The following is a 26,530-nucleotide window of genomic DNA, read 5'->3' as shown; positions in this document are numbered from 1 at the left end:
CGTGAAGGCACTATGGTGCCTGCATAAAACACATCCCCCAGCCTCTACTGCAGCTTGCAACACAGGGCTTTGTAGCCTACCCACACAGCCACAAGCCTCTGGATGAATAAAAGCAATTCTACAACGTTGGCTAGCAAAACGTATTCCCGCTGAGCAAACCTCAGAAGAACCGTGATATTTTCATATTCCTTTAAAATTCTTTTTGGACCAAAGCCTGTAGGACTTGGGCATTAAGACACTTTCCTCCCTGGATATGGCTTTTTCTTATTACCAGATTAGGCACCCTTTTGTTTTCTTTATTACAAACTCCATGTGGCTGGCCTGTGGGAAGCTCCCGCAAGGCAACAACCCAACTGCAGCATTTGTAGGAGCAAGACCAATCCCCTGCAGACCATGGTGTTTTTGTGAGGTTTTTTTGAGAGGACATATCTCATCTCATAAAGGCTGAGTGAGCTGGGGCTGTTCAGCCTTGAGAAAAGAAGACTGAGAGGGGATCTGATCAATGTTTGTAAATATCTCAAGTGTGGGACACAGGGGGAAATGGCCAGCCTCTTCTCAGTGGGCTGTGGGGACAGGACAAGGGACAGTGGCCTCAATCTGGAGCACAGTAGTTCTGCACCAACACGCAGAAGAACTTTTTCACAGTGAGGGTGACAGAGCCCTGGGATAGGCTGCCCAGGGGGATTGTGGAGTCTCTTTCTCTGGAGATATTCAAGACCTGTCTGGACGCCGACCTAGGGAACCTGCTTTGGCAGGGGGGTTGGACCCAGTGACCTCTTGAGGTCCCTTCCAACCCCTACGATTCTGTGATCTCTCAGGGCTGGATTGCAGCAGGAAAGACTTCAGGGATTACTCAACAAGCCACAAAACCCAGCCTGATTTCATATGCAGGGACTCCTCTTTATCCTAAGGTTAATTTACACAGGAAGGGCCAGGACGGATGCGGCCAAGCCAGAGGTCAAACTGAGCTCTTAGGGACCCCATGAGAGAGTTAAATTTCCCTGTTCACATTGGAGATGCACCCAGCTTCAAAAAGGCACGTCAGCGATGGTCAGATACATGATGATATAAAGGAAGCAAAAGACACATCAAGGTATTTTTCTAGACACTGGATACGGGGCTGCTACGACGTGACGTCGGTAACGCCAGCCCCCACAAAGCCCAACACGCTCACACTCAGCTGCACACAGGGTTTCACTAGAAATCACGTTAGCCACCAGCTCCTACCCTTAAAAGGAATCAGATTAGCAGGGAGAGGCAAGCCTGAGGTCAGAAACTTGCTGCTATTTGTTCGGGTTTGTTTTTTAAGTAAATGCCATGCCAGCATTTCAGCCTGGGAACAAAGTTTGAGGTTGAAAAGTGCTCCTGACAAAACCAGTTTGATGGGTGCCAGGCTACAGGCAAGATGTTTCAGAAACAAGTGCCTAAAATTAGCTGTTGCTAAATCACGTAGTCCAGTGAAGCTGTGGTTGGTTCCCACCTTGCTTTTCTCCCACTTCAGCCCAGATTGGGTACACATGCAGGGCAGAAACTGCCATCGCCCTCGTGTCGCATAGCATGAGCTGCCCACCCAAAAGCACACCTGGTTCATAACTGGCATTCCACTGAAAAAAAAAAAAAAGGGGGGGGCTTTCTTTCAATTCAGTTCTCCCTTAACAGATCATAAGAACTCTTTTTTCACCTTTTTCCTACCCCTCTGAAATTAGGCTTTGGATTCCTCCCACACACACACCTTTTCAGTCTTGTATTTTCTTAGGATACAATTACACTTCCCTCTCCATATTTCTAGTTTCTCCAGATTCCTTTTGGCTCTCTCATTTCCAGGGAAATGCCAAATTTGGGGACTTTCTGAAAAGTTGGTTAAAGTGCTCAGATCTAAATCAACAATAAAGACATTCATTAAACGTAAGAGATCCTGGAACAGCATTCACTGGTTCCCAATGGACATCTCTGGCCACACCAGGACATCACTGCTCCCAGCACAGCGAGGTACCCCAGCCCACAGGTTTAGATGCCTTAACCCCTTTTCCTCTCCCTCTGCATACCTGGGGGCAAGGTTAACATCTCACTTCCTAGGGTGCAAATACCCTATAGCTTTGCAAAGTGCTCCTCCCCACAAGTCAAGTCAGGGCTGCCCCCACCCCTGCGTGTATTTCTAAGCAAGCAGCAAGGCCGCGGCGCGCGTAGAGGCACGCACTGCGCCACAGTGTCACACATCTGTACCACCTCAGAGCCAGAAACACGAAACACTGGCCTGGACTGCACCTCACTCGCATGTGAAGCCAGCTCCAATGCTCCCCCAGCATCTCTGAGCCACAGGCTGGGCTGCAGTGGGAGGTGACGGCTTCCTCCATCTCACTCACCAAAACTAAGCTCAGAAGCGTTTTAGTCCCCATATGCAAGTACCTGCAAAGGGGACTACATTTCTGACAGCCTCTTCTAGCAGAAGCACTCTTGTAACGACAATTATTACTTTAATTAACAATTGGAAAGCACGGCCTAGGGATGAGGCAGTATCTAATTACCGCCATGGGGTTTGAAGAGGTATGCACTGGTGCTAATAGAAGCTACTGACCCCATCGGAAATGCTTGGTCCCCTCTCCTACTTTGAGCAGATACTCACAACCAGCACCCCAGCAATAAGACCTACAAATCTGTGAAAAACTCACTGCAGTCGATACACCACAGTTCATAATGATTGGGGTTTTTTGTCCACAGCGCTGCTGTTTGTTTCAATCCATTTAGCAATATTCATTAGCTCCAAATTAGGGTAATTGAGAGTAAGAGAACATGTAATACAAGTTTTTTATTGAGGGAGACTTGACCCATCCCCTTCTGCAATTCACGTGTTGACTGTTGACTTGCAGTAGTGTTTTACCAGGAACCTTTCTTCAGAAATGCTAAATGCCTCGTGAAAAACGTTGTGCTGTTGCATTCTTACAATCTCACTGTCACTGAAGACTTTAAATCATGTTTCTCTTCCTATTTATTCTGTTATCTTACAGGAGAAGGATATTAAACTCCAATGCCAAGACCATTTTGCCTCTGACCCTTTTTCATGACCAAAACCACAGATACTGAAGCCCTACTAAAAAACTCATGTGTGTCAACAATCCTTAAAATAAATACTAAAGAAACCCAGACTTAGGACAAAACTGATGCTAACCATACCATTGTCTGGGATACTTGAAATTCTTCCTCTCAAGGAATCTCAGTCACCCGCATGAAATTACTCCCAATTGAGACATGAGAACTGGCAGCAGCATAAATACCCACGGAGCATTGGTTTGGTACAGCTGACAGCCAGATGGGATCAGAACAGTGACAAAAGATAACACTGACTCTGGACAAGCAGCTCAGGCACCAGCCTGACCCTCTGGAGAGCACCCTCAGGTTCCTACTCAACAACTTCCATGCCTGACAAAATCATATGAGCCTTCCTCTGCTGAAATTCCCATCTGGAAAATCAATATAGCATCCCTTCACTCCTGTGAAGGAGGTGCTGAGGTCTTGTAGGAACACAATGCCCTGACACAGACAAGAGATGGGCACGGGGACCAGAACAAAACCACCTTCACGCCAGAAGGAAAATCAGTTGCAGAGGAAGACAAATCAGGACAAAAGAAGTTTAAGCTCTGTGTCTAGAGTTAAAGAACACACAGATATAATGCTGTGCGCATACCCATGCAACATGCACAAAAGCAACACAGGACTACTTATTTCCATCTTATAATAGCAGTGGTTTTGTAACCAAGAGGGCCCAGAGCTGTCAGGCAAGACCTGAAGGAAAGGTCATCTCTGTCATTCAAACAGCTACTGATACAGTTTGAAGAACAGCTGAGCTCTTGCATATACAAAGCCTTCTGCATGCATTTTGCTACATCACAGCCTTCCTGGTGAGGCGGGGAATAAGTGCTATTACCATCTGCCAGAAGATAATCTGCGTTTGAATGGTCTGCTGAACGCCGCATGCGAAATCACACCGACTGATTCCGCTCCCTGTGCTCCCTCCACAATCCTTGCCCAGTGTCAGGACCCAGTTTCAAGTCATAGAATGGTCTGGGTTGGAAGGGACCCCAAGGATCATAGAGCTCCAGCCCCCCTGCCACAGGCAGGACCCCCCTGCCACATTACCTTCGCGATCTGAATTAGGGCCACCGCCCCGCATGCACACGCCCTGTTTGTGGCTAACGCTTGGACAGCTCTCAGGAGCCCAGAAGGTTCTCAGGAGAGAGGCAGCTCCCTCCTTCTGCGACTCCGCTGCTGTGGGGTGTTTGCTTGCCCACTGCTGCACGCAGGTGCTGGTGTGCTGGGCGCTGTTTGGCCAAGGGGTTCATGGCACCGCTGGGCGACGCCATCAAGTCTCCCCACTACACACCATCTCTCCTGGGTGCGCACTACACATCACAGCGATGCACGTGTGACTTGGCTGGGGAACGGGACAGATCAATGGCCACAAGCTGGTTTGCACTGCATGGGTGGAAGTCACTATGGACGCACGAACCAGAATCACAAGGCTGGAAAAGACCTGTAAGATCATCAAAGTCCAACCGTTCCCATCCTAGGCTAAACCATATCCCTACGTACCTCATCAACCCTTTCTGTAAGCATAAAGTTAATACGGGATAACATGTATTTCTTCATTAAAACTATCAGCTGCTGATTTGCACTGGGTTTCTCCTGCTGACGGCACATAACACAACACACGTGCCCTTTGCAAATGTAAAAAAACCCAACCCAACAAGCACACAGGGTACGTCTCATCGCTCTGCTACTTCGTGATAGGAGGAGCCCTAGAATCCCACTGCTGGTATCACACCAGATCTGGAGACTGCCCGGCCTCTGCCATAATTCAGCTGGTTTTGTGCCTTCTCAGAGCTGGTGGTGGCTCCCTACGGATTTACACCATCCGGTGCCCGTGTCAGCCTGATGTGCAAAACTCTTTTCCTGTTTGACCGTACAAAACCTATCGAAGAGACCTGACTCATGGCTGTAATTAGGCACTGAAAAATAAAGCCACACAACTCACCATCTGCTTTGAAAAAGCTCTGGTTTAGGCCAACAAAACCGATCCTCACAAACCTGTGAGGAAAAAAACACCGTGGTTTTTTTAAAAGGGTTGGGGTCTTTTGGTTGGGGTTTGTTGGGTTTTGGGGTTGTTTTTTTTTCTTCCCAAAATATGAGAGCTGCAGGACCAAGAATAGAAGGATGAGTTATAAGCCTTTCAAAGCAGAGATTTATCATGGAAATTCTGACAACCGTCAATGTGAGCAATGCCGCCAGGCACCACTCTCAATCCACAGCATCTTTCAAACCTGTCGGGGGGTTTTTAGAAAGGGCTAAAAATAAATGCAGAAATGCAGCAATAACCACACACACATTTATATACATTATTGTTCAAAAAAGAACAGGTGGTCCTGCCAGCAGTGTAAACACAGATGACTCTTGAAAAAACAGCCAATAAACATCCAGCTAAGCAGCCTTTTTCCTGCACATTCAGAGCTCTCCTTGAGTTGTCCCAGTCTGCAAGCCATAGTCATCTGGGATCCTGACTCTCTGTCATGACAAGGCCTGAGGACTTCCAAGCGTTTTGATCTCCTTCACCCGATGTATTCACGCAATTCCACCCTCCTGACCTCCCGCGGATTACTGCCCTTCTGAAAATAACACACATGGAACAGCTGGTGGGGCCAGAAATGTCTTGAATGTAAATAGCACAGGTCCCCAGGATGAGGTTTATGTCCTCTCTTCCAGCTCCCCACCACTTCATCTGACCCCTACCCTCACATAACGAAGAGGAGGGTATGCTGAAGGGGAAGAAGGACCGGGGCACTATGGTCAGCCCAGATGACTGCATGTTGAAACCCAGCAGCTCCACCACTCACAGGGAATGCAAAAAGAAGAAAACTGGAAGCAACCTCAGAGTCTCAAAATTTATCCTAACCTTGCAGCAAAATAAAAGGATAACATTTTACCCCAGGTCCCAGTTACATCTCCCCTGCCCATACTAGGAACAAGGTTGAGACCACAGATTATACCCCCCACACAAATTATAGACTTGTCATGGTTGGAAAAGACCTTCAAGATCATCAAGTCCAATTGTCATGCTACACCACCATAACATCTAAACCATCTCCCAAAATGCCACATCTACCCAGTTTTGAACGGCTCCAGGGACAGTGATTCCACCCCCTCTCCAGGCAGCCTGTTCCAATGCCTCACTGCTCTTTTGGTGAAGAAATATTTCCTCTCATCCAATCTGAACCTCCCTTGGCACAACTTGAACCCACTCCCTCTTGTCCTGTCACTAATTGTTAGGGAGAAGAGGCCAACTCTCGCCTCACTACCTCCTCCTTTCAGGTAGCTGTAGAGAGCGATGAGATCTCCCCTCAGCCTCCTCTCCTCCAGGCTGAACAGCCTCAGCTCCCTGAGCCTCTCCTCATAAGACCTGTTCTCCAGACCCCTAACTAGCCTAGGTGCCCTTCTCTGCACTCTCCCCAGCACCTCAATGTCCTTCCTATACTGTGGCACCCAAAACTGCACACAGTACTCGTGGCACGGCCTCACCAGGGATATCCTCCTGCTTGGTCACTTCTGTATGAGTAGGAAAACTTAGTGGAACACCTCTGCTAAGACCCCAGCTCATTGTGATCTCTTTGCAGCCCTTCTCCCCTGGGCACTGAGAGAAAAGCCGGAGTCATTCACACCTGTACCTCCTCCTTCAATTTTACACCCTCCCAAGCCACTTGGTGTAACACACGTTCACTAAAAGCAAATGGCCATGGGGTGAGGCAGCCCGTGACTCTGACCAGACTCTGCCTGTGTTCTTACGTCGCTACAAGAGCGGAGACCTGTCGCTTACAGCACCAGAGACTGTCAGTAGCCGTAGTCACTTCAAGAGACCAGAGCCAGGTGGTACAGGTTAAAAGTTCCACATGGTCAGATGCTGCCACGGGGGAGCACATCTGCCACTGTGTCAGAATGCTGAGCTCCCAGGATGCAGCACCTCAGCTGCGGTGAAAGACTGGCCGCTCTCCCACCGCACCCACACAGCTCCACCACACCAACACAGAGAGACCCTGCTGATGTGGCTGGGAGCAGCTCATCCAGAGGCTCCTACTCATCCCAGCCTTCATTTGCATGGGAAAAAATGCTTTCAAAGTTGAAGAGAAAACTGGCCTGCTGTTACCCCAGAGAGGCACGTAATTGAGTCGGCATGATGCTGCAGACTACCACATGCAGCAGATGGCTGTAGGCATTATCCAGTTTAGGATGACAAAGTCTGAACAAAAGAAAGACAGAAGGCAGGGAGCGCATCTTCTGCTCTAGGTTACAGGGCAGGGGATGAACCTTCGCACAGTCGGTACGTCGCCCAGCACGCAGCCGGCTTCCAGCTCTCCTGACGCCACACCGACAACAACCAAACGCCCAAGCCTGTAATTTAAAAGGAAGAGAGAGGAGAAAAATTGTGTGGTCACAGGCAAAAGGGACACAAAACAACTGACTGCATGACACCCTGCTTCTAAAATCCACAGAGGAAGTCTCTGAAAATGTCCTCATGATACCAACCCTACACACCACGACTCTGGCTTCCAGGACTGTCCCCCACATAACCTGCAAGAACTCAGAAATAACACAATGACCTGCAGGTACCTACACACACCGTTTCACCCCTGACCAAAGCGCAGACAGGGAAGAGCTGACATGAAAGCATGCAGAAAAAGAGGTGTGAGGCATGAATCTGTACACTACACCATGAATGGTCCCTTGTGGGAATGGATTAGTACTGTGGCTACTAATCCATGGTAGCATTTAGGAGTTTATTTTTTTGCTGATTCCACCCCAAAGGATCACAGAAATCAGGAGTGGAAACACTTCTTCCACCTACCCAGGTGCCTTGCTCAACAAAATGTCTGGCTGCAAGGGCCACGACGACAGAGGGGAGCAGACAAGAGCAGGGCAGCTCTGCAGGAAGCAATGCAGCACGCCTGAAGGATCTATAAATACATTTCTGCTCTTTGCAGGCACGATACAGCTCACCTGCCCAGGCTGGCGAGCTTACAACAGCTGCTGCGGGTGCCAGTCCTCGCGGGACAGAGGGACATCATCACCAGAACTACAGTTAATGGTGATGCTTCTTTTGGCTGGGGGATAAGGCAGCCCGTGACTCTGACCACGGACACTGCCTGTGTTCTCACGTTGGTACCAGAGCAGAGACCTGCCGGTTACAGCACTGCAGACTGTCAGTAGCCGCAGTCACTTCAAGAGACCAGAGCAGGAAGCAGCACTTGAGCTGCGTGCACAGAGGGCCAGTCACAGGAACACTTTGGGGTCAAGGAGGTATGCGAGAGGGCAGGAAAATACTTTGTGCCAGAGCAGAGTAGCAGATACTCCGCCCAGAAGGGGCTCTGGTGAGCAAAGTACCTACCCAGTAAGACACATTCCATGTGCTCCAGGCTGCACCAGGCAGCGGCTCACTCACTCCCAGAGGAGAAACAGACAGAGCCTCCTGGGTTGGGATAAGGACAGTTACTGACAAAAGCACCGTGAAAGTAGAACAAAAACAGCCAATTACACTCACACCCAGTGATACCACAGAGTACCTTACCAACTTGATGATTACAGAGTGCTGCACCATGTAAGGACCAAGCCAACACCCCAGCCACACTGCCCCCGGGGCACCCAGGTGCACCCCTGCCCGACCAGCCCCTTTTATGGGGGAGTGATGCCAGGTGGTGTGGAGAACAGCCCAGGCTAACTCAACTCACCTGTAACAGCTGCCTGGGGAGGTTGGCCAGAACCAGGACATTCACAGAACTTCCCCACAACAGGAACACACCCCACAAGACTGGGACAGGGAGATGTCACAGTTGGCATGAGTGGCTCAAGGCTCGCTTTGGGCAGTCACACCAGTCCGCTTCTGCCACCATCCACCAGCATCACTGCCTGGGTCCCAGTATAGCTGCAGCCCACATTGCATAGAGCTGCAGGAGAACCTTTCCAGCCCACTCGCCTTACTGAGCAAAAAGCACTTTGGAAGGAAACAAAAAGACACCAGGGCAATGGCAGTCTACTTTCTGACCCCTACCACTCAGGGGGGAAAAAACCACACCTACCCAAAGGGTGTCCAAATTCTCTTTGCATCTCTGCTGTGCAGATGTCCTGCGGTAAACCCCCAGTTTACACCACAACAGCCACAGCCCTTCACTCAGGGAGAAGGCATTTACCCAATTTAAGAAACAACAGAACACCAGAACCCATAATGCAAAATTGTTTCTTTGCTGGGGATTTTTTAAAACACTGTCTAACTTCAATCCATTTCATGGAACAAAAACCTCATCAAAATAGCTGGTCTCGTACCTTATCAATGCCCCAGCCTGGCTGGGCAGCTGCATGGCTTGACTGAGCTATGGCACTTGCTATGACTCAGTTTCCTCTTCAAGAAAATAGGGATGTCAATGCAAACGTGTCATATAGGACCCTTCTGAGGGGTGGGCAACACATTTGTGAAGCCCTATAAAAAGGCAATCGATAGCCAAGAGGGTGATCATTGCAATTTGGTTAAATTCCAGTTCAGGGGGAAATCTGCACTCTTTCAGAAAGGGAGGTTTCCTGAAACCCGCTCGCTCGTTAGAGCTCATTAACCTCCCCCAGTGAAACAAAGCTCACCCACAGCGGCCTCTGGAATAGCCTCCTGCTCCTTGTCTGGTCACAAAAAACGACAGAAGGGCAAAAATAACAGGCCCTTTGAAAATGCTTCTGTAAAGATGACGCATCTCAGAATAAATTTTTACACAGTTGGACAAAGGGGGGGAAAGGAAAAAAAAAAAAAGGGCAACACCATTTGCTAAAAAAAATTGACAGCCGCCTGCTATTTTGGAGAGCTCTCCTCTAATTGCAGGCACCTGCTGTGGCGTGGTATATTCCAAAATACATCTCGACAGTAATGCTGCTTGGCAGCAGCCGAGTCCCCCCGGGAGGGACCCTGCAGTCCCAGTCTTCACAACTTCACAGGAACCGGGGTTTTCTTCCAGGGTAACATTTGAATGGAAATGAGAATAAATTCACTGCAAGCCTCTTTGCTCGCTCCACCTCTGTGCTCATTTACATCACATCACTTCTCCCTCCTTAATAACATTTTCCTCTTGCCTCCCCCCTCAGCGTTCTTGCTCCTCTCACCCTCCCACAACACCAGACTCAGGCTTGATTTCTCCATTTGTTATTTTCTTGGCTTCTGAAATATTTTTTCTTTCTCTCTCTGCTCTGGTCGTGCCTCTCTGTTTCACATGCTCAGCTCAAAAAAACCCTTTTGGAACAGCACTGCTTTGAGAGACGTGAGGAGATCACCAAACTACCCCACCCCCAACCCACACGTCCTGGTGGCTGTGCAAATGTCTCACCACCTGCAGCATCTCCTCCCTGGCCTTTGTGCAGGTCCCCATCCTCTGTCTCTTGTTGCTCCTTCACCATCGCACTGCTCCCCAGCGAGCCCTCCAGTGCCCCCTGCCACTGCCCCTCCAACCAGAGGTGCCATGGGCTCTACCTGAACCAACACTGGGTACTGCTCCTAAGAGGCTGATAAAAGCATCCTCAGAATGGACACTCAAGGGACTTGGTTTCCATGCCCAAGTCTCTCTCCCAACGTGAAGCATATTACTCAGTTGTCTCTGCCACCGATTTCAATCTGTTACAGGGTATTTGTACTCCAGAACAGTTTGGGGATGCTCGCCTTTAAAGTCACTCAGGTGAGCTTCCTGTGGGCCCCCCAGGAGCAAGAGATCCCCGGTCCACCAAGAGGAGCTTTACGTGCACGCTCATCCAGCCTGTGCTGAGCTCCATCTCCCAGCCTGACACCAGCCCAGCACTCAGGCCACATGTATCTGCACAGGGCTCCTCTTTTTTTCAGGGCGACCTCATGGGAAACAACCTCGTCTCTCTTCCCAGGATTTCTTTAATTGCCTGCAGTGGTAAAAATAGAAAGCAGGACAGCTGGGAGCCAGGGAGAGGTAGATAGGATAGGAAGGTACACAGGGGACAGGGATACTGTCCCTCCTCTTCCTCCCTGTCCCAGCTGACCCCAGGCAGCACAGCGCACACACTGCTTTTGACTCCAATGGGGCCAGGAGAAGGAGGCACAGAGGGCTGCTGGTGCCAGTCCAGCAGCCATGCTGCCAGCCCTAGGGTTAAGCGTCAGGTGTGGCTTTCTGACCATTCACCCTCTGTCTCCCAGGGCGTGCCACCGGCAACAGGCCAAAGGAGAAGCAGCAGGGAGCATTCTGATACCAGGAAGCTCAGAGTCCAGGCAGGAAAACTTCAGACCAAGCAGAACTTTGAAATCTTGGAAACAGAGGCAAGACACTTCCCAGAAGTGCATTCTGAAAGACCACTTCCCACCAGTACCAGAGTTTCAGGGAATGTTCCAGCTCCAAACAGACAGTACCCGCTTCCAAACAGGAAAAGTCAGAAAGAGTGAGAGGTGCATCCTAGTCAGCAATTTAAGAACAGATCTTTGCAGACAGTAAGATAACTGATAGCTTCCAACAACGTGCCAAATTTCTGTAAAACTTTCCCCAATCTCCCTGGAGAGTTTTAAAACATTAGCACCCTGAAAGAATAAAGAGAAACAGGGGCGGGACAGAGGAGAGGGTAAACAGGGAAAGGAGGGCACCAAGAGCCATCAGCATTAACTGTGGAGAAAGGAAGAGGATAAAAGAGGTCCTGGGTAGAGACCCAAGTCTACAAGAAAATTAATACCAGGGCCTACAGCATATGTAAGGAGGCAGGATGGCAGGCAAAGGGGGAACACAGGAATCAGTAACTAAGTCAGGTGGATGTCATCTAAGGAACGAGCAAACTGCTTATTGACCAATAAAAACACTACTTATGCAACAGTGATTTCACCACCAAACCTTCAACAAGAAGGTTCACAGGGACCAAAGACCCAGGAACCTGCAAAATGCTTTATCATGTCCAAGAACAGCTTTCAAAACGCACAGCTCTCTAGCTTTCAGGTATATCAAAGTTACCAGCTGCTATGCTCAACAGACTTTAAAGCAACACTTAAGAGTCACTTGGTAAAGATTGACTGGTCCTCCACACCACTGCCAGGAAGGGAGATGCAACAACTCGAAGAAACAAGGCATGCAGCATCACCTCCAGACACTGGCTTCACAGTGGCTCTGGCACAGCTTCCCTACCACCACTCAGCCTTTGAAAGACCATCTTTATTCCTTAGAAAAAACTAAAATAGACTGATTGATCCTTCCACCTGCTCGATCGGCTTCTGCTGGCTGAATAAGGTACGCAAACACTAGCCAGGCAGCTTCCCCAGGTAACGTTTTAGGGCTGTGGGTTTAAGCTCCTTGCACAGCTCATGGCACTGCCCGCACCAGATGGATTTCCTTGCCGGGTACCAAATGAAAGGTGGTTGGTTGCTACAGAGTTTCCCTATTGCTAGAGGGGTGCATGGGTGGCTCCCCTCCCTCACTGCCTGCACCCAAAGCGTGTTTTATCACGCCAGCACTGCAAGTGTCAGTAACGAAGCACCAAAGCAAGCCGAGAGAGACGGCAAAAGGGCTACGAGGGACAAAAAGAGGCAGTTCTCTCCCAGGAAGGTCACTGCCATTAGAACGGGAAGGAAACGTCCCTGCTGCTCACACAGGGCGAATGGGACCCGGGGTTTCCCCGCTACCCAAGGGCAGCCGGCAGGAGGGCGCGGGGGCCCCTCCGCCTCTCCCCTCCCTACTCAACCCAACGCGCGGAGAAGCGCCGGGTCCTTCCACCTCAACGCGGCGCCCAACGCGCCCCCGGAGGGAGACGATGGAAGGAAACGCGGCGCCAGAAGGACTCCTGCGCCCCGGGAAGCCACAACACCCGCACCCGGGGAGCCCGCCCGCAAGCGGAGCCCCTCCGTCCCCTTCCCGCGGGGCAGCAACACCGAGAAAGGCAGGAGATTGAAACCAGCAGCGGGCAGGAGGAGGCCGCGGGGCAGCCGCCGCGCTGCCCCCGCTGAGAAGGCGGCAACGAGACCCGGCGGCCCCGGGGTGGGGGCGCGGCGCCACCTGCCCCGCCCGGGGCGGGGCAGGAACGCCCCCGGGCCACGCCCAGCCCTCTGCGCCTGCGCGCGGCGGCTTCCCCGGCAAGCCCGCCCCTCCGGCGCGGTGCCCTCTGGGAGCTGTAGTCCGCCGCCCGCGCCCCGCTCCTAATCGGCGCTCGAGTGGGGACTCCGCTTCCCATCGGTCACCGCGGCGGTGCTGCCGGGTGCCGGCTGTGCCATCGCCGCCGCCACCATGGGCTGGGGTACCCGCTTGGGCGTCCTGGGCGGCCTGGCCCTGTGGGCGCAGCGGCGGCGAGCAGCGGCGGCCGCCGCCCGCGACGACGGTGACGGCGGGGAGCGGCGGGACCTGGAGTTGAAGCTGGTGCAGGTGGTCTTCCGGCACGGGGCGCGCACCCCGCTGCGACCCCTCCCGGGGGCACAGCCGGTGAGTTCGGGACGGGCGCGGGGCTGGGCGGCCGGGGCTGCCCGTGCGGACAGGGCTGCCCCCCACACACCTTCCCCCCTCCCCGGTCCCGGGGTGCCCGCTGCTGAGCTGCTGCCTGGCGTCCGCCAGCTGATCGGGCTCTTCCCCTTCCCGAGGCGCTACCGAGAGTAAATCTGGGGGGAACGGGACGGGGGTAGCGCGGTGCCTGTTAGCGGGACAGGCGGCGGCAGAGGGAACAAGGTCCGCCGGGGCTGCGGGGAGCCCCCAGGGCCGGGCAGCCCGGGGGCTGCTGTCGCTGGCAGCGGCGAGGACCCGAGTTCCCGCTGCTCCCAGGGACGCGGCTCCGCAACGCCCGGCCCGGCCCCGCAGCGTGTTCCAGCAGGCGCTCGGCAGCGAGCTGGCAGACCTGGCTTAGGGCGGCTTGGCTAGGGCAGCCTTTCGGTGCGCGGGAAAGGGCAGCGGTAGCGATTTCCCGCGGCTCCCTTCCGCCTGTGCGCGACCTACGCCGGACCCGCGACTCGGAGACGCGGCGCCGCCGTGTGCGGTTGTGCGGGCCCGCGCCGTGTCACTGTCACGGCCGCGCACCGTGACCACCCACCCAGCGAGCACCCCTCCTGGAAGGGCTGGCCTTCCACTCAGGCGCGGGTTGTTCGCTTTTAAGCAGGTGGAATGGCATCCCGCCCTTTTGGATGTACCTGCCCGGACTAAGCTCGATTACGTGGTGACGGACCTAAAGGGAGGGCCGCGACCTCCCTCACCCTACGAGAAGCAGTACCAGAAGACCACCTTCAAGGTGAGGCTGCCTTGCACGCTGGTTTCACGTTCCCTCTGTCAACTCCTTTATTTCCACGTTCCCCTGGAGACCCTCCCTTTTCTTCGCACGTAGGGCGGTGCCATTGCAGGACAGCTGACAACGGTAGGGATGGAGCAGATGTACGCCCTGGGGGAAAGGCTGAGGAGAAGCTATGTGGAAGAAGCAAACTTTCTCTCACCAACATTTAAGCCTGCTGAGGTCTTGTGAGTCCTTCCTTTCGCTTTCCGACCTTCCTTTGCTTTCTCCCTCCTAAGGAGTAGCCCAGTGCTAGGGAAACTTTCTGACCAGCACATAGGTGTCTGCCATGTAACAGCCCAGCTGGCCCTTACACCTTCAGCTTTGCTTAGCCTTAACCCAGTATTACATGTCACTCATGTCACAGAGCATTCAGTGTCTCAGTCAGCCCGAGGGGGACACCAGGGACAGACTCATCTCGCCCTACAGTTAGCCAGTGACAGGGGTGTTATGTGTCTTTACAGTGAGTGAAGAGAAACAGGTATTTCAGGAGCACAGTTAAATTCACTGTAGGTTACATAGCTAAAGACACAGAGCGTGCTCCTGCAGCTCACATCAGTAATCCTGGGAAGGGCTGGTTTAGAATGAGATAAAAATATATCACACCAGAGAAGTACCAACTCGTTATCACCACGTCTCTGAAGGAAGGTTAAAGGGCAGTTCTGATACAGGTCTCTCTTTCTTTTTTTTAAGATAGCTATAGTAATTAATCCCACCACAGGTTTCCAAAGCCCCAGCGAGAACAGAACCCTCAGTTCCAGCAGGTCCTCCCCAGCTGCAGCTGGGTCTGTGTGAAGGAGAAAGCGCTGCCTCATGAACTCCCTTCTCTCTTTCAGTATCCGTTCCACTAATATTTTCCGGAACCTGGAGTCCACACGGTGCCTGCTAGCTGGGCTGTACCAACAGCAGAAAGAAGGTTGGGGAGACTTCTGACCAACACCTTTCCTTCCTTAGTCTTCCCTAGATGAAATACCTCATGCCTTTCAACTCTCTCTGGCTCTTGGTTGTTACTTCTTCCCCAGTCCTTCACTCCCAGGCCCTCTTCCCTATACCCTCCTGGTTCTGCGTGTTCTTTACCAACTCGTCACCCTCTCTTTGTGTAGCGTTCTGGTGCTGCTCAGCTTGGATCTGTTGCCATGAATGCTGCAGTGTCAGACCTGCCAAGGAGGTTAGCATTGACCCACTGCAGAATCGAGAGGGCAGAAAGTTCCGCACCCAGCGCTGGCGAGATGCGCCTCTGAGAACAGCGTCTCAGAGAAGCCCGCGTACCTCAGCCATGAGACCCCTTATGAGTTTGGTACCTGAAGGAGCTGCCAGCTGTATCCTACAGCAGTCAGCCACTTGCACCTCCTAGAAACACGCTCTGGGCTTGCAGCTCTTGCTTCTGCTCCCTCTGTACTCGGTGCCAGCGACAAATAGCAGTAGCGACTTGCCGGGGCTCCTCACGCCTCATGACATAGAAATTGATTTTTGTCACAGACAAACACTAGGAAAAAATGAACACGCAACCAAAAGCTGCACAAGGTCCACAGCAGGCATCCCTGGGGAATTAAATGCTGTGTGCACAGAGGCAAGCAGAGAGGGGCTTGTGTTGCAGGTGATGGCTCAGGGGGAATTGCTAGTTGGCGAACGCGGACTTGAGCACAAAGGCTGTGGGAGTGATTAAAGCAGGCTAAAGCCTCCCAGATGCACTAGTGATCACAGAAGCTTCCTTCCCGTTCCGCAGGAGCTGTTGTCATCGTCACTGACGAAGCGAGCTCTGAAATCCTCTACCCCAATTACCACAACTGCCAGCGCCTGAAATGCTTGAGCAGGTAATTGCCAGCCATACCTCCCTGTATGGTTTCACTGCTGTTTCATTTCAGCAGCAGTAATTTAAACCAGCACGTTTTCTTCCCATTTCCCAATTTCTGCCCCTGCCACTTACTGTTCTTTCTGTGCGAATGGTTACCTAGATCTATAAAATACTTGGTGAGCTGAGTCATTTACCAAGTGGCACCAGGAAAAGAAAATCCCTACTTTTTTTGAAAGAGCAATTTAATTTAGTCTGCATCTAGCAAATACTCATTAGGATCTGATGTACAGCTATTCTGCAGCGTTGCTGCAGGGCAGAATTAATGTCATCTACATCCCTTAACAAGCCTTTCAAGTGTGAACATGTTGGGCGTCCTTTTCCTATTCAGTTTCTGGTTTGGGGGTTATTACAACATCCCTGTCACATCTGTACTGTGAGGAAACTGAAATCTACTCGGCCTCGACACATTTAACAAAGACTAATGAAGCAAAATAAGGAGCATCCTACAGAGAAAGAACACTCGTGTTTGCAGAGTCAGGTACTCCAGATGCCTGTGCCAGATTGGGTAGAGGGTGGAAGCTGAACAAGAGGGGCAAAGGTGTTACAGTCTAGTTGGGTTGCACATTAGCATATTTTTGTCCAAAATTCAAGAGTTGTCAGGATGCACTTGTAACAATGCTTGATTCTGCAGGCAAAGGGTTGCTCTGGACAGTGGTGAGGTGACAGCCCATAGTTCAGCCTCCTCTGTTAATATTAGCTGTCCAAAAAAAGGAGTAAACCTACAAGCTCTCGTGCTCCATCCCTTGCAGCCCACCAACTGAGCGTGTTTTGTGTCCACTTAAAGGTGGGTTTTTTTAAGACACGGTAAGAAGCATTGCCTCAGCTTGTGGGCTGCCTGTAGTTTCTGATTGAAATCAAATGGCAGAGCTGTTCCTAAAAAAAATAAAAAGCAAACTTGAACTTCTCCCACCTCCTCTCCAACAGATGAGGGTCAGAGAAAACAAAACCTATGCAACATAGTTTGCTTGAAGTACATGGCCAGTGTGGATATGCTCATAAATAAACTCTTTAAAATAAAACTCAGAACAGTGTATAGAAGCAAATGGCTTCTAACACAGCCAGAAGTAGACTGAAGCCACCAGTGAGTGTCTGGGAGTTTCCCTTTTCCCACACCTCACCACTGTGGGTTCAAAGGCCGCTCCCCAAAGACACAGACTTGTGCGGTTCCGGCACGACCAGGTATGTTAATTCATACACAGACATTCCGTATGGGAACCACTTCCAAGGGTTCACATTCAGTCTTCATGTGTTTTTCCCCATCTCTGTGAGAGCAGAGAACAAGCTCTGGTCCTTGACATCTAGACACAGCATCTGTCTGCCCTGCAATGTATCTCCCAACATCAGGAATCCCTCAGTGTCCCTGTGGTGCTTCTCCACTACCCCTCACTGATGTGAGACCACTCTGCTGGGCTGGGCTTGGCTCAGCTCACAAAAAAACCCCCAGAAGATAGAAAGCTTGATGTGTGAAAAGTTTTTTTGTTTGTTCTGTTTTCTTAATTCCCTGACAGGCATAAATTCAAGAGTGCTCTGCAACAGCCAGGTATCTCTGATGACTTGAAAACAATTAAGGAGAAGATGGGTATTGATGGTGAGAAGCCTGTGGATTTTTTTCTCCTCCTTGATAACATTCTTGCTGAGCAGGTGAGCCGAGCGGTTCTGTTGCGCTGCCACAGAAAGAAACATCCCAGGAAACCCCAGGGCACCAACACCCACTGAGACCTTTCTGTGCAGCCCAGAATGTGTGTAGAAATAGCACAGCCTTTTCAATAGGCAAGATGCACAGTCAGCCTTGTTGAAGGATGGATAAAGACTTGGCTCCAGTATTTATGTTCCCACCTTGAAATCCAGTGTCTCTTTGAAGTGTAATGAAGTACAGCTCAGAGGGCAGCTGGTCCTTGCTTACCCCATTACTAAGTGCTTTCCCTTTTCTGGCAGTCAGGACCTTACAGAGTCACCTGAATCCTGGTGTCAGCATACTACCCACAGGCTGGATGGAAGGGAGCTGGGCATGTTTACTACCCCTTAGCAGCGCTCTGTTGCTGGAGCTGATGGTTAATTGGTCTGGCTGTCGGTTGAACAACTTGAGACATTACACTCCTTCACAAACACATCCTCTAGAACAAGCACCCATCCTTTTGCTACACAGAGCAAGTCTATGTGTTTAAACCCCCCCAGAACTCCTCGCAGGAGTGCCGTAGGACAGTCCTAGAATGCAAATGCTGTGGCACGAGCGGCTGGTTCCTGCGGGCAGTCATCCACCTGTTTTCAGGCTGGGTCCACCAGAAAGGAGCACACCCTGTTGCTAATGCTGCATCTTCTCCTTTCAGGTGCACAATTTGCCAAGCTGCCCTGTGCTGAAGAACTTCCAGCAGACAGTTGAGCGTCGGTCTGTTGACTCAGTGCTTTTCTTTGTGGAAGACAGTCCGAGGTAATGGCCTGTATCTGTGCCTCCGTCCTTAGGGGTCCCTCTTAAGCATACCTAGGGTATGCTGAGCTATACCAGCTTACTGCAGCAGACAAAAGTCCCTTCTGATCTGCTGCTGGCCCCTCATGAGGTTTGTGCCTTGACCATCTCAGCGTGAAGTCCAGTGCCTTGAGTTGGGAACACGAGCTAGGAAAACAGAGCCCAGCCTGGGGGTGCCAGGATGCTGCCTTACATCTTGTGCTGTGAGAGTAGTCTCTGAGGAACGGGAGTAAGGCGCTGAGGTAGGCAGCAAACACCTCAGTTGCTGTAAGGGAACCTGTGTTGGAGGCAGGAGGAGAGGAAAGGAGACGCTGCCAGCCTGAGCACCGAGGCTGCCCTTCTAGACACACGACTACCATCTGAACTTCAGCTGGGGAAGTTTGTCCCAGGGATGGCACCTGCAGAGCTGGGCTGGGAAGCGTTGATGCTGGTGGAAAAGGTGATGCCAGGCTCTCCCCACATATAACTACTTGCAAAAGTATCTGCTGCCACAGGCAGTTAATTGCATCCTCCAAACTTGTCTGTAAAGGTGGCCGAGTTGCTAGCCTAGTAGCTGTTTTCCTTCCAGATCCATCCATAGCTGCCATACTGCACTGGTACAGGACAGCCTGTTCTGTTCAGGCAGTCAGCCTTTTCTTTAACTTGTATGGGAGATCTCAGGTACTGAAAGACTGATACCCCTCACACACACTCCCACAACACCCAGAGCGCCAGAGCCACACGCATCCTCTAATTCCACTGATGTATTCATTAGGTAGATGGAGTTTCTTCACACTAGGAGTTCTCTGAAGATCTCCTCTTTTGTTCAATACAGGGATAAAAACTAATTTTTAAATACAGCCAACACCTTCTTCAATCCCACCCTCCCCCTTCCCACCAAAGACCCCCAGCACTTCAGTTGCTGTTTTGCGGTCAACTACGGGTATCTTCCCTAGCTGAAAGCCAAGCATCCAAAAACCACAACCAGGGAGACAAAACAGCATAGAGAAAGAACATCAAGGAGTTTCTAGGTTTTCCTTGATGTGGAGCATGCCTCATGAGACAGCTTGTCAATATCTTTCCCCTCTCAATCTGCAATCATGTTAGAATAGCTGTGGTGATGATGCAACTGCCAAAATAAAAAGGAACCATAGGAATTGCATTTCGTAGGTCTTAGGAATTTGTAACGTGTATTGAGCACAGCTAAGAGAAACACAGGTTCCCAGGTGTTCACATAAAAATATTTGGAAGTTTATAAACTGGATGTGTTTCTGCTTCTTTTCCAGAGAAGTTCTTCAGATGAGTGTTGGTCTCCTGTTGCATACCTTGCAGAAGAACATTACAGAAGCAGTCAATCCCTCCTCTCCAGCTGAAAAGGCCAGGTACAGGGCAGATCTCTTCCTCTACTCCTTATAAATTCTGACTTGCTGTCAGTGTGAAAAGCAGGTTCAGAAAGACAAGTGTCTTGCTTAGCACCAAGGAACACGGCTAATATTTTAGGCTTGGTTGTTTTTTTCCTTCTCTTTTCACCAGAAAGCTCATTCTCTACGCTTCTCATGACGTCACCCTTATTCCTCTCCTGTTGGCTTTGGGCACCTTTGATCATAAGTGGCCACCTTACGCTGCAGATGTGACCCTGGAGCTGTATCAGCACCGGCAGTCCAAGGAGTGGCTTGTTCGTGTGTCTTACCACGGAGAGGTAAGATCCCAGGGGAAGTCCTAATGAGAAACCTTGGGGTTTTGGTTTTCCTATGTATTCATGTAAAGCTGTGAAACAAGCCTTGTTGCAAGCATGTCATCAAGCCAGATGTTGGAGCAAAACACCTACAACACACCCATGGCAGCCAAGATATGTGTTCTGTTAAGCTGGCCTCTGATGTAGCATGAGTTTAGGCAAAGATTTGAACATCTGCCTCTCTGCACCTTTGACTGGACTGGTGTATTTCCCTGCCCCAGAATGCATCGGCATAAAAAGGCTCTGGCAATGAGTGAGCTCATTTTGTCTCTTTGCCTTTGCAGGAGCAAGTGGTGAAAGGATGCAGAGCAGCACTCTGCCCACTCAAAGACTTTCTAGAAGTTGTGTCACAGTACTCAGTCGGTCCAGAGGACTACAATAACCTGTGCTCCCAAACGGAGGGGAATGAGCAAACTGACTGATACAAAAAAAAATCAGTTGTCCTGAATGAAAATGTGTTTATTGCCACAATCTTTTGACTATCTTTCCTTACATTCCTGCCAGCCTGCCCTATTCAAAAGATACTCCACACGAGGTGACTTTTTCCTACCAGACACAGGGTGGCACAGTGTCACTTCCCGTTAGCAGCAGGATGAAGGCAGACGGTAACAGAGCGACTCGAGTTCACTTCTGAGGTGGCCACACAAAAGCAGAGAGAGGCAGAAAACAGCAAGGGAGAGAACAGCCCTGTTTAAATTGCCCTGCTGCTTCAGGCAGGAACAGGAGAGAAAAGAGCCCTGTTCCTCATAGGCTGGGGCTGCGGGATGAAGCCCGGCTTGCTCTGTGCTCCCGGCCTTGAGAGTTTTGACATAACGATCGCTTTGATGTGCAGCGAGCTGCAGAAGCTGCTGTGCCTTTCCCTTATCTTTTGGCACGCTGGAGGGCAGCTCCACAGACAGACAAACCTCCCCAACTGCACAGCACTTACCTACCCCGTCTTCTGGAGGGCGTTTTCGTGCGCTCAACACCTCTCCAAAGGGACAGAAAGCCTTCGGACCTCTTCCCCGCGCGCCTGTAGTTACGGCAGTTGCCGCTGCGAACAATGCGAAACCACCACGGTGGGCCAAGAACAAGAACACACGCTCAGTGAACTCTGCTTACTGTGCTCCAGACAAGTCAGCCCAGGGAGCTACAGCCTTCAGCTCTGGGCAGCGTTGCGCCTATTCTGCGCTTGGCGAAAGGGGAACACACCAACATAGCCAAGAGAAGCACTCCTGGCCAAGACGATGATGCTCTTCCCTCCAAGATCACTGTGCTGCCACCCCCCCTCCCCGCCCCCAATTTTTCAGCCAGTGAATAAAACTTGGATCCTGACCTACTTTTCTCTGGGATATGTAAAGGGTAAATTAGGGGGAACTGCTTATTAAAACGGCCCAGCAGTTCTGGTTCCGCTCTGCCCCCTTCTCAGCAGAAACAGGCTGCAGAGGTGCTAATGTAAGACACTGGCAGATCTGTGACTGGAGGCACTACCCTACCTTCTCCCCGAGAAGCGTGGGCTGGGTTTACCTCTACTCTTTCATTAGCCTGCCCCCACCACAATTACATGTTGACACCACACACAGCGAACAGAACAATTTGAATACTAAATACATTGCTGGAGGTCTCACTGGCACTGCTGTTAGCAGCTGTCAAAAAAAGCAAACCAAACATTTGTTATTTTTTCCACCAAGTTTTTATACAGCCTGAAAACACGGTGCCATTGTATTAAAATCAATGGCCTGCCCTTGCTTAAGAACAGCACGTTCTGCTCGAGCTGGGCTCTCCCTTACTTGAGGTGTGAAGCACTGGGAGGACGGTGATGGAGATGCTGGGGGTGCAATGGCAGGTTATGTGTGAAGCACGGGGCTGCTCGCAAAAGGGCTCCTGGGGAGCAGCATGGGGAGCTTTGGCCGTGCTGGCAGACAAAGCGGGAGGTCACATACCTTCTCCTAAACAAGAACTAGGAGCATCTCCCAGCAAAACTGACCTGGTTAAAAATGGCAAGATGATGGTCCAGACCCACAGAGCTCAGCAGCACAAAGTGCCCTAGTACACACACTGTTATAAAGGGCACTGCGTTCACACTGTTAATCCCATTGTGCTACGCAGGCTAACGTGTTTCAGCAGGAGCAGAAGACCTTAAAAAAGAGGCCAGCTTCTTGGCAGTGGCTAGGAAGAAGCCTGCACCAGGAACATGCTATTTCATTATTGCCTCTTAGGGGGTTTCTGAAGTGCCCTCTGCACCCTTCTCCAGCCTTACCCCTCCCCTCAGTGCAGAAGTGGTGGTTGGGCCACGTGTTGGTCTCATTCCAATGAGCAGCTCCATGCCAGTCCTGGCCCACGGTATGAAGCAGGAGTTACTTCTGACCACAATTAGCATCAATAACCACTTCAGAAGAGGACTGGTGGGACAGTGGAAGAGTCCTAAGACCAAAGGGCATAGGTAAGTAGGAAGCACTGAACTGCAAGCGCAGCATGGAGGAGCTGAGGCATTTCTGAGAATACAGAATAAAAATTTCCAGAAATCAATGGTTTCCCAAGGAACCAGTGTATTTACATGAACAGGAAAGATACAAATCCCAAGGGACAAGGAAACCAAACACTTTCTTACCCTGAGCTGTTTAACATGAAAACTGCTGACATGAGCAGCTAACGTGTTCAACCTCAGGTTCCCTTCAAACGTGGGCTGGAGCTGCTAACCTAAGTCTGCCTGCCTCCCTCGCTAGTTCAGTCCCATGCAGTTAACACAGCTTGGTCAACTTAAACCTAGAAGGTTATTTTATTTCCTTTTCCATTTTTGCATTGCAAACCTATCCTCAGGATGTTTCATTTAAGGCAGTGTTAGCATAATAGGTAATTAGCAGGAAAAATGTCAAATTTAGGGCTTTGTTTTCTCCTCCCTCCATGTAAAACATCCTTTTTTAGATTTTCCAGTATCCCCGACAAAACAGCATCACTGGCCAAAGACTGAAAAATCCTTCCATTAGAGGTTACCTCGACAGGAAGATGACACAGCACACACACACTCAAGACAACTTACCTTTTTTAAGGTTAAGATTTACTGCCAATCAATACAGCAAAGTGGGCTCTACTAAATAGAGGCCTATATCAAGCATGGATCATTTCTCCTTGGGAAGTATCAGAATAGGGAATAGCCTGCCAAGGTTCTATGAAGAAAGCGTTCACCTCTTGAGTGCACCACCAATGAAACACAGCTTTTTCTGACACCAGAACCAAAGCCAGCCTAGTAGGTGGTCAGCACTGCAAAGTTCAGCCCTGTGTGTGCACTGTGCCTGTACCAGCCCCAACACTTGCACAACAGATGCCGCGCTCCCAAGTTTTTAAGCAGAGTGTCAAGGATTCACACTTACCCTCAGCCTTCCAGTACCTGAAGGGAGCTTATAAACAGGAGGGGATTCAACTGTTTAAAAGGGTAGACAATGGCAGGACAGGGGAGAATGGATTAAAGCTAGAGGAGGGAAGGTTTAGATTAGATATTGGGGGGAAGTTTTTTACAGAGAGAGTGGTGAGGTGCTGGAACAGGCTGCCCAGAGAGGTGGTGGATGCCCCATCCCTAGAGGTGTTCAGGGCCAGGTTGGATGGGGCCCTGGGCAACCTTGTGTAGATCCAGGCCTGGAGGTTGGTGGCCCTGTCTGTGGCAGGGAGGTTGGAACTCTGTGATCCTTGGGGTCCCTTCCAACCCATGCCATTCTATGATTCTATGAAGAGCCAGGCACCCACACCTACGCCAAGTCAGGGTATGGGTACCTGCACCAGAAGTGCCACCAGCATTCAGATCCCAACCAAGACTGAGGCAGATTGACTCTCCACACACCGGTCTCCCTCCTGACATGTTACCTGGCAGGTACAGCCAGGAGGTCAGGACTCACTGACTGGTCAGGGCTCGTACAGCTGGCTGTTGCTTCCCACGTTCTGTGGTAGATTAGCTGGCCCACAACACAGGTAACAAAGCTCGAGTTTATTTGGACGGTGCATAAACCTGGCAGGGGGCTTCACAGATGACCCATTTGCCACAGCCTACTACTTTAAAACAAACAGATTTCAAATATTTTAAACTTTTGATTTAGCAGGCGCATTACTTTGCGTTTCAGAAGTTCACCATCTGCTGGGTTTACCTTTTAAGTCTCTCCGCACTCCGGCTGCGCAGCCATCTGGGATGAGATAATTTGAAGAGCAGACTGTTTCCTCCCATGTTACTAGAGAGGAAGAGCAGCCAAGCATGTATGAATAAAGTCTATTTCATTCTTTCAAACAAAGGTGGAGGAGGAGGATTTGAAAGTTTAAAAAAAAGAGGGGGAAGGGAAGAAAACTAAAAACAGCAACCCCGCTTTCCGTCTTCCACTGCACCATGACTACCAGAGCTGAGTCACAGTTACTATCGATTATAAATAAGCAGGAGAGAACAGAGCCCGGCTTACAGATCCCAAGGTGAATTTGCAAGGCTGGCAAGGCTTTTTCACTTGCGAAGCAAAACTGGGAGAAGTAGGCTCTGAGCAAAACAAAGAAGTTCAGTCTACATCTACCCGTCCAGAGCCAGCTCAGGCAAGAGCATCTCTGGTCCATCAGCTGATGCAAACCAGGCAACGCTGCTGAGGCCACGTGCACCTACGTGGATGCAGGAGAATCCACTTCTTACAAATCTTCTGTAGGAAAAAAAATCTTGTTAAATTACTGGATGCCAGAATCTTAAGTCAGAGGGAGCCAGAAGGAACTTTAATTATCCAGCATCTTCTCTGTGAAATGTATCCTTTCACCACTGAGTGGCTTTGAAACAGGGAGGCCCCTGTGCTATTTTTTTTTTTCCTAGAGAAGTGGCACTCACCTCAAATCCTTTGCTACTCAAAAAGCCTCAACAGGCACAGGAGGCACTGAGAAAAGATTGTTTAAAAAAAACAAAACCAAAAACAACCAAACAAAAAACAAACCCCTCCAGGTTATTTCTACATCGATCAAGAACTTTGCTTTGTTCAACATGGTAAAATCAGAGTCAGGAATCATGGCAGAAGTGGCAACACTTTAAAAGGTTGCACTCTGTGACAATTCCTGTGCCAGGTCCTAAAAAGGGAGCTGTGCAACCATTTAAAGAAGAGGTAATTCCGCTCCACAGAAATAACACTTAGTGTCTCACTGTCAGCTCTCTCTAAAATCTTGACAAGCCCGTGCTTCAGGCACGCTGCATGTCTTGTTAGAGGGAAGCACCACAACATACATCCTACACTTTGTCAAAAGAGTAATTCTCACCCAAAATCATTGTAAATTTGCATGACAGCACAAAGGTGAGTTTGGAAGCAGGCAACAGAAGGCTCCGAGGCTTGCACGCCTCTCAAGGTGGATGGCTTCGCTCATTTTCTAACACCAGCAACAAAACTTTGGCGAGCCAGCCACAGACAGCAATTCTTTTTCCACCTGTAAAGGGTCAGTCGACTCTGGAAAAGACTCTCACCCACAAGTACACAGAAGATACTCCACACGAAGTTTCACACTGATAGCCACCCCTGTGAGGAAACTGCTCATTGATATAATTTGAGAGAACAGTAAGTGGAAGGACAAACCAAGAGATTACACACTCCACATACAGCGCTAGGGGACCACAGAGCAGACGGCCACTGAGCCCACACCTTGCCCTACAGATAGGCAAGCTGGCCCATCCTGGTCTTCTCCAGGAGAGGGGCTCAACTCCCAGTCCGCTCTGGCATCCAATATCTCTCACTCCTCGTAAGACACAGCCATTAAAACCTTCTGGCTGAAATTCTCTCAGAAGGCAAGGCTGGGAAGCCAGGGGATTAGGAAGCGATCGATGAGAGCTGTGGCAAAGCAACAATTTACCCAGCAGGGCTGTCTTGATAAGAACCCGCTCGCCGAGGATTCCTCTCTCACCTTTGTTTGAGTTCATCTGTTCCCGCTACCTCAGCCCTCAAGAGAGACGGCAGTCGGAGACCCTACCCACCCCGACGGCCCCGGGGGGGGACACAGAGGCCCAGTGCCCCCCACAGTGTGGGACTCCAGTGCTCAGCAGGCAGGCAGGTGCTGCTGCTTAGGGAAAGCCCGTAACCACGTAACCTCGCAGCGCTGCGAACACTCACCAGGAGGACGCGACACGGAGACACAGGTTTCATCTATCCCATCGCCCTACACGAACTGAGGAAGAAAAGACTGTTCCCTATCGCCCCTGGGGCTTTCTGAAATA

At 50.6% G+C, this 26,530-nt stretch overlaps 1 protein-coding gene across 2 annotated transcripts; it reads left to right on the top strand.

Moving 5' to 3' along the window:
- Positions 1-13,289: 13,289 nt before the first annotated feature.
- ACP6 (acid phosphatase 6, lysophosphatidic) lies at positions 13,290-20,804 on the top strand (the record flags this gene model as incomplete). Of its 2 annotated transcripts, none has more annotated exons than XM_084273567.1 (10): positions 13,290-13,481; positions 14,146-14,274; positions 14,368-14,498; positions 15,147-15,226; positions 16,037-16,124; positions 17,674-17,806; positions 18,493-18,593; positions 19,895-19,990; positions 20,142-20,307; positions 20,628-20,804. In XM_084273567.1, the coding sequence occupies 10 exons, from the start codon at positions 13,290-13,292 to the stop codon at positions 20,763-20,765; spliced, it is 1,254 nt and encodes a 417-aa protein (XP_084129693.1). In that variant the 3' UTR covers positions 20,766-20,804. The 2 variants fall into 2 exon arrangements, with proteins under 2 accessions (XP_084129693.1, XP_084129692.1); XM_084273566.1 differs by having other exon boundaries at positions 14,143-14,274.
- Between the last annotated feature and the right edge of the window lie 5,726 nt (positions 20,805-26,530).

Source organism: Gallinula chloropus (assembly GCF_964237585.1).
Source record: "Gallinula chloropus genome assembly, chromosome: 1".
NCBI classification, from domain to species: domain Eukaryota; kingdom Metazoa; phylum Chordata; class Aves; order Gruiformes; family Rallidae; genus Gallinula; species Gallinula chloropus.
Note: the sequence above shows the minus strand (reverse complement) of the source record. Positions and strands in the feature narration are given on the sequence as shown.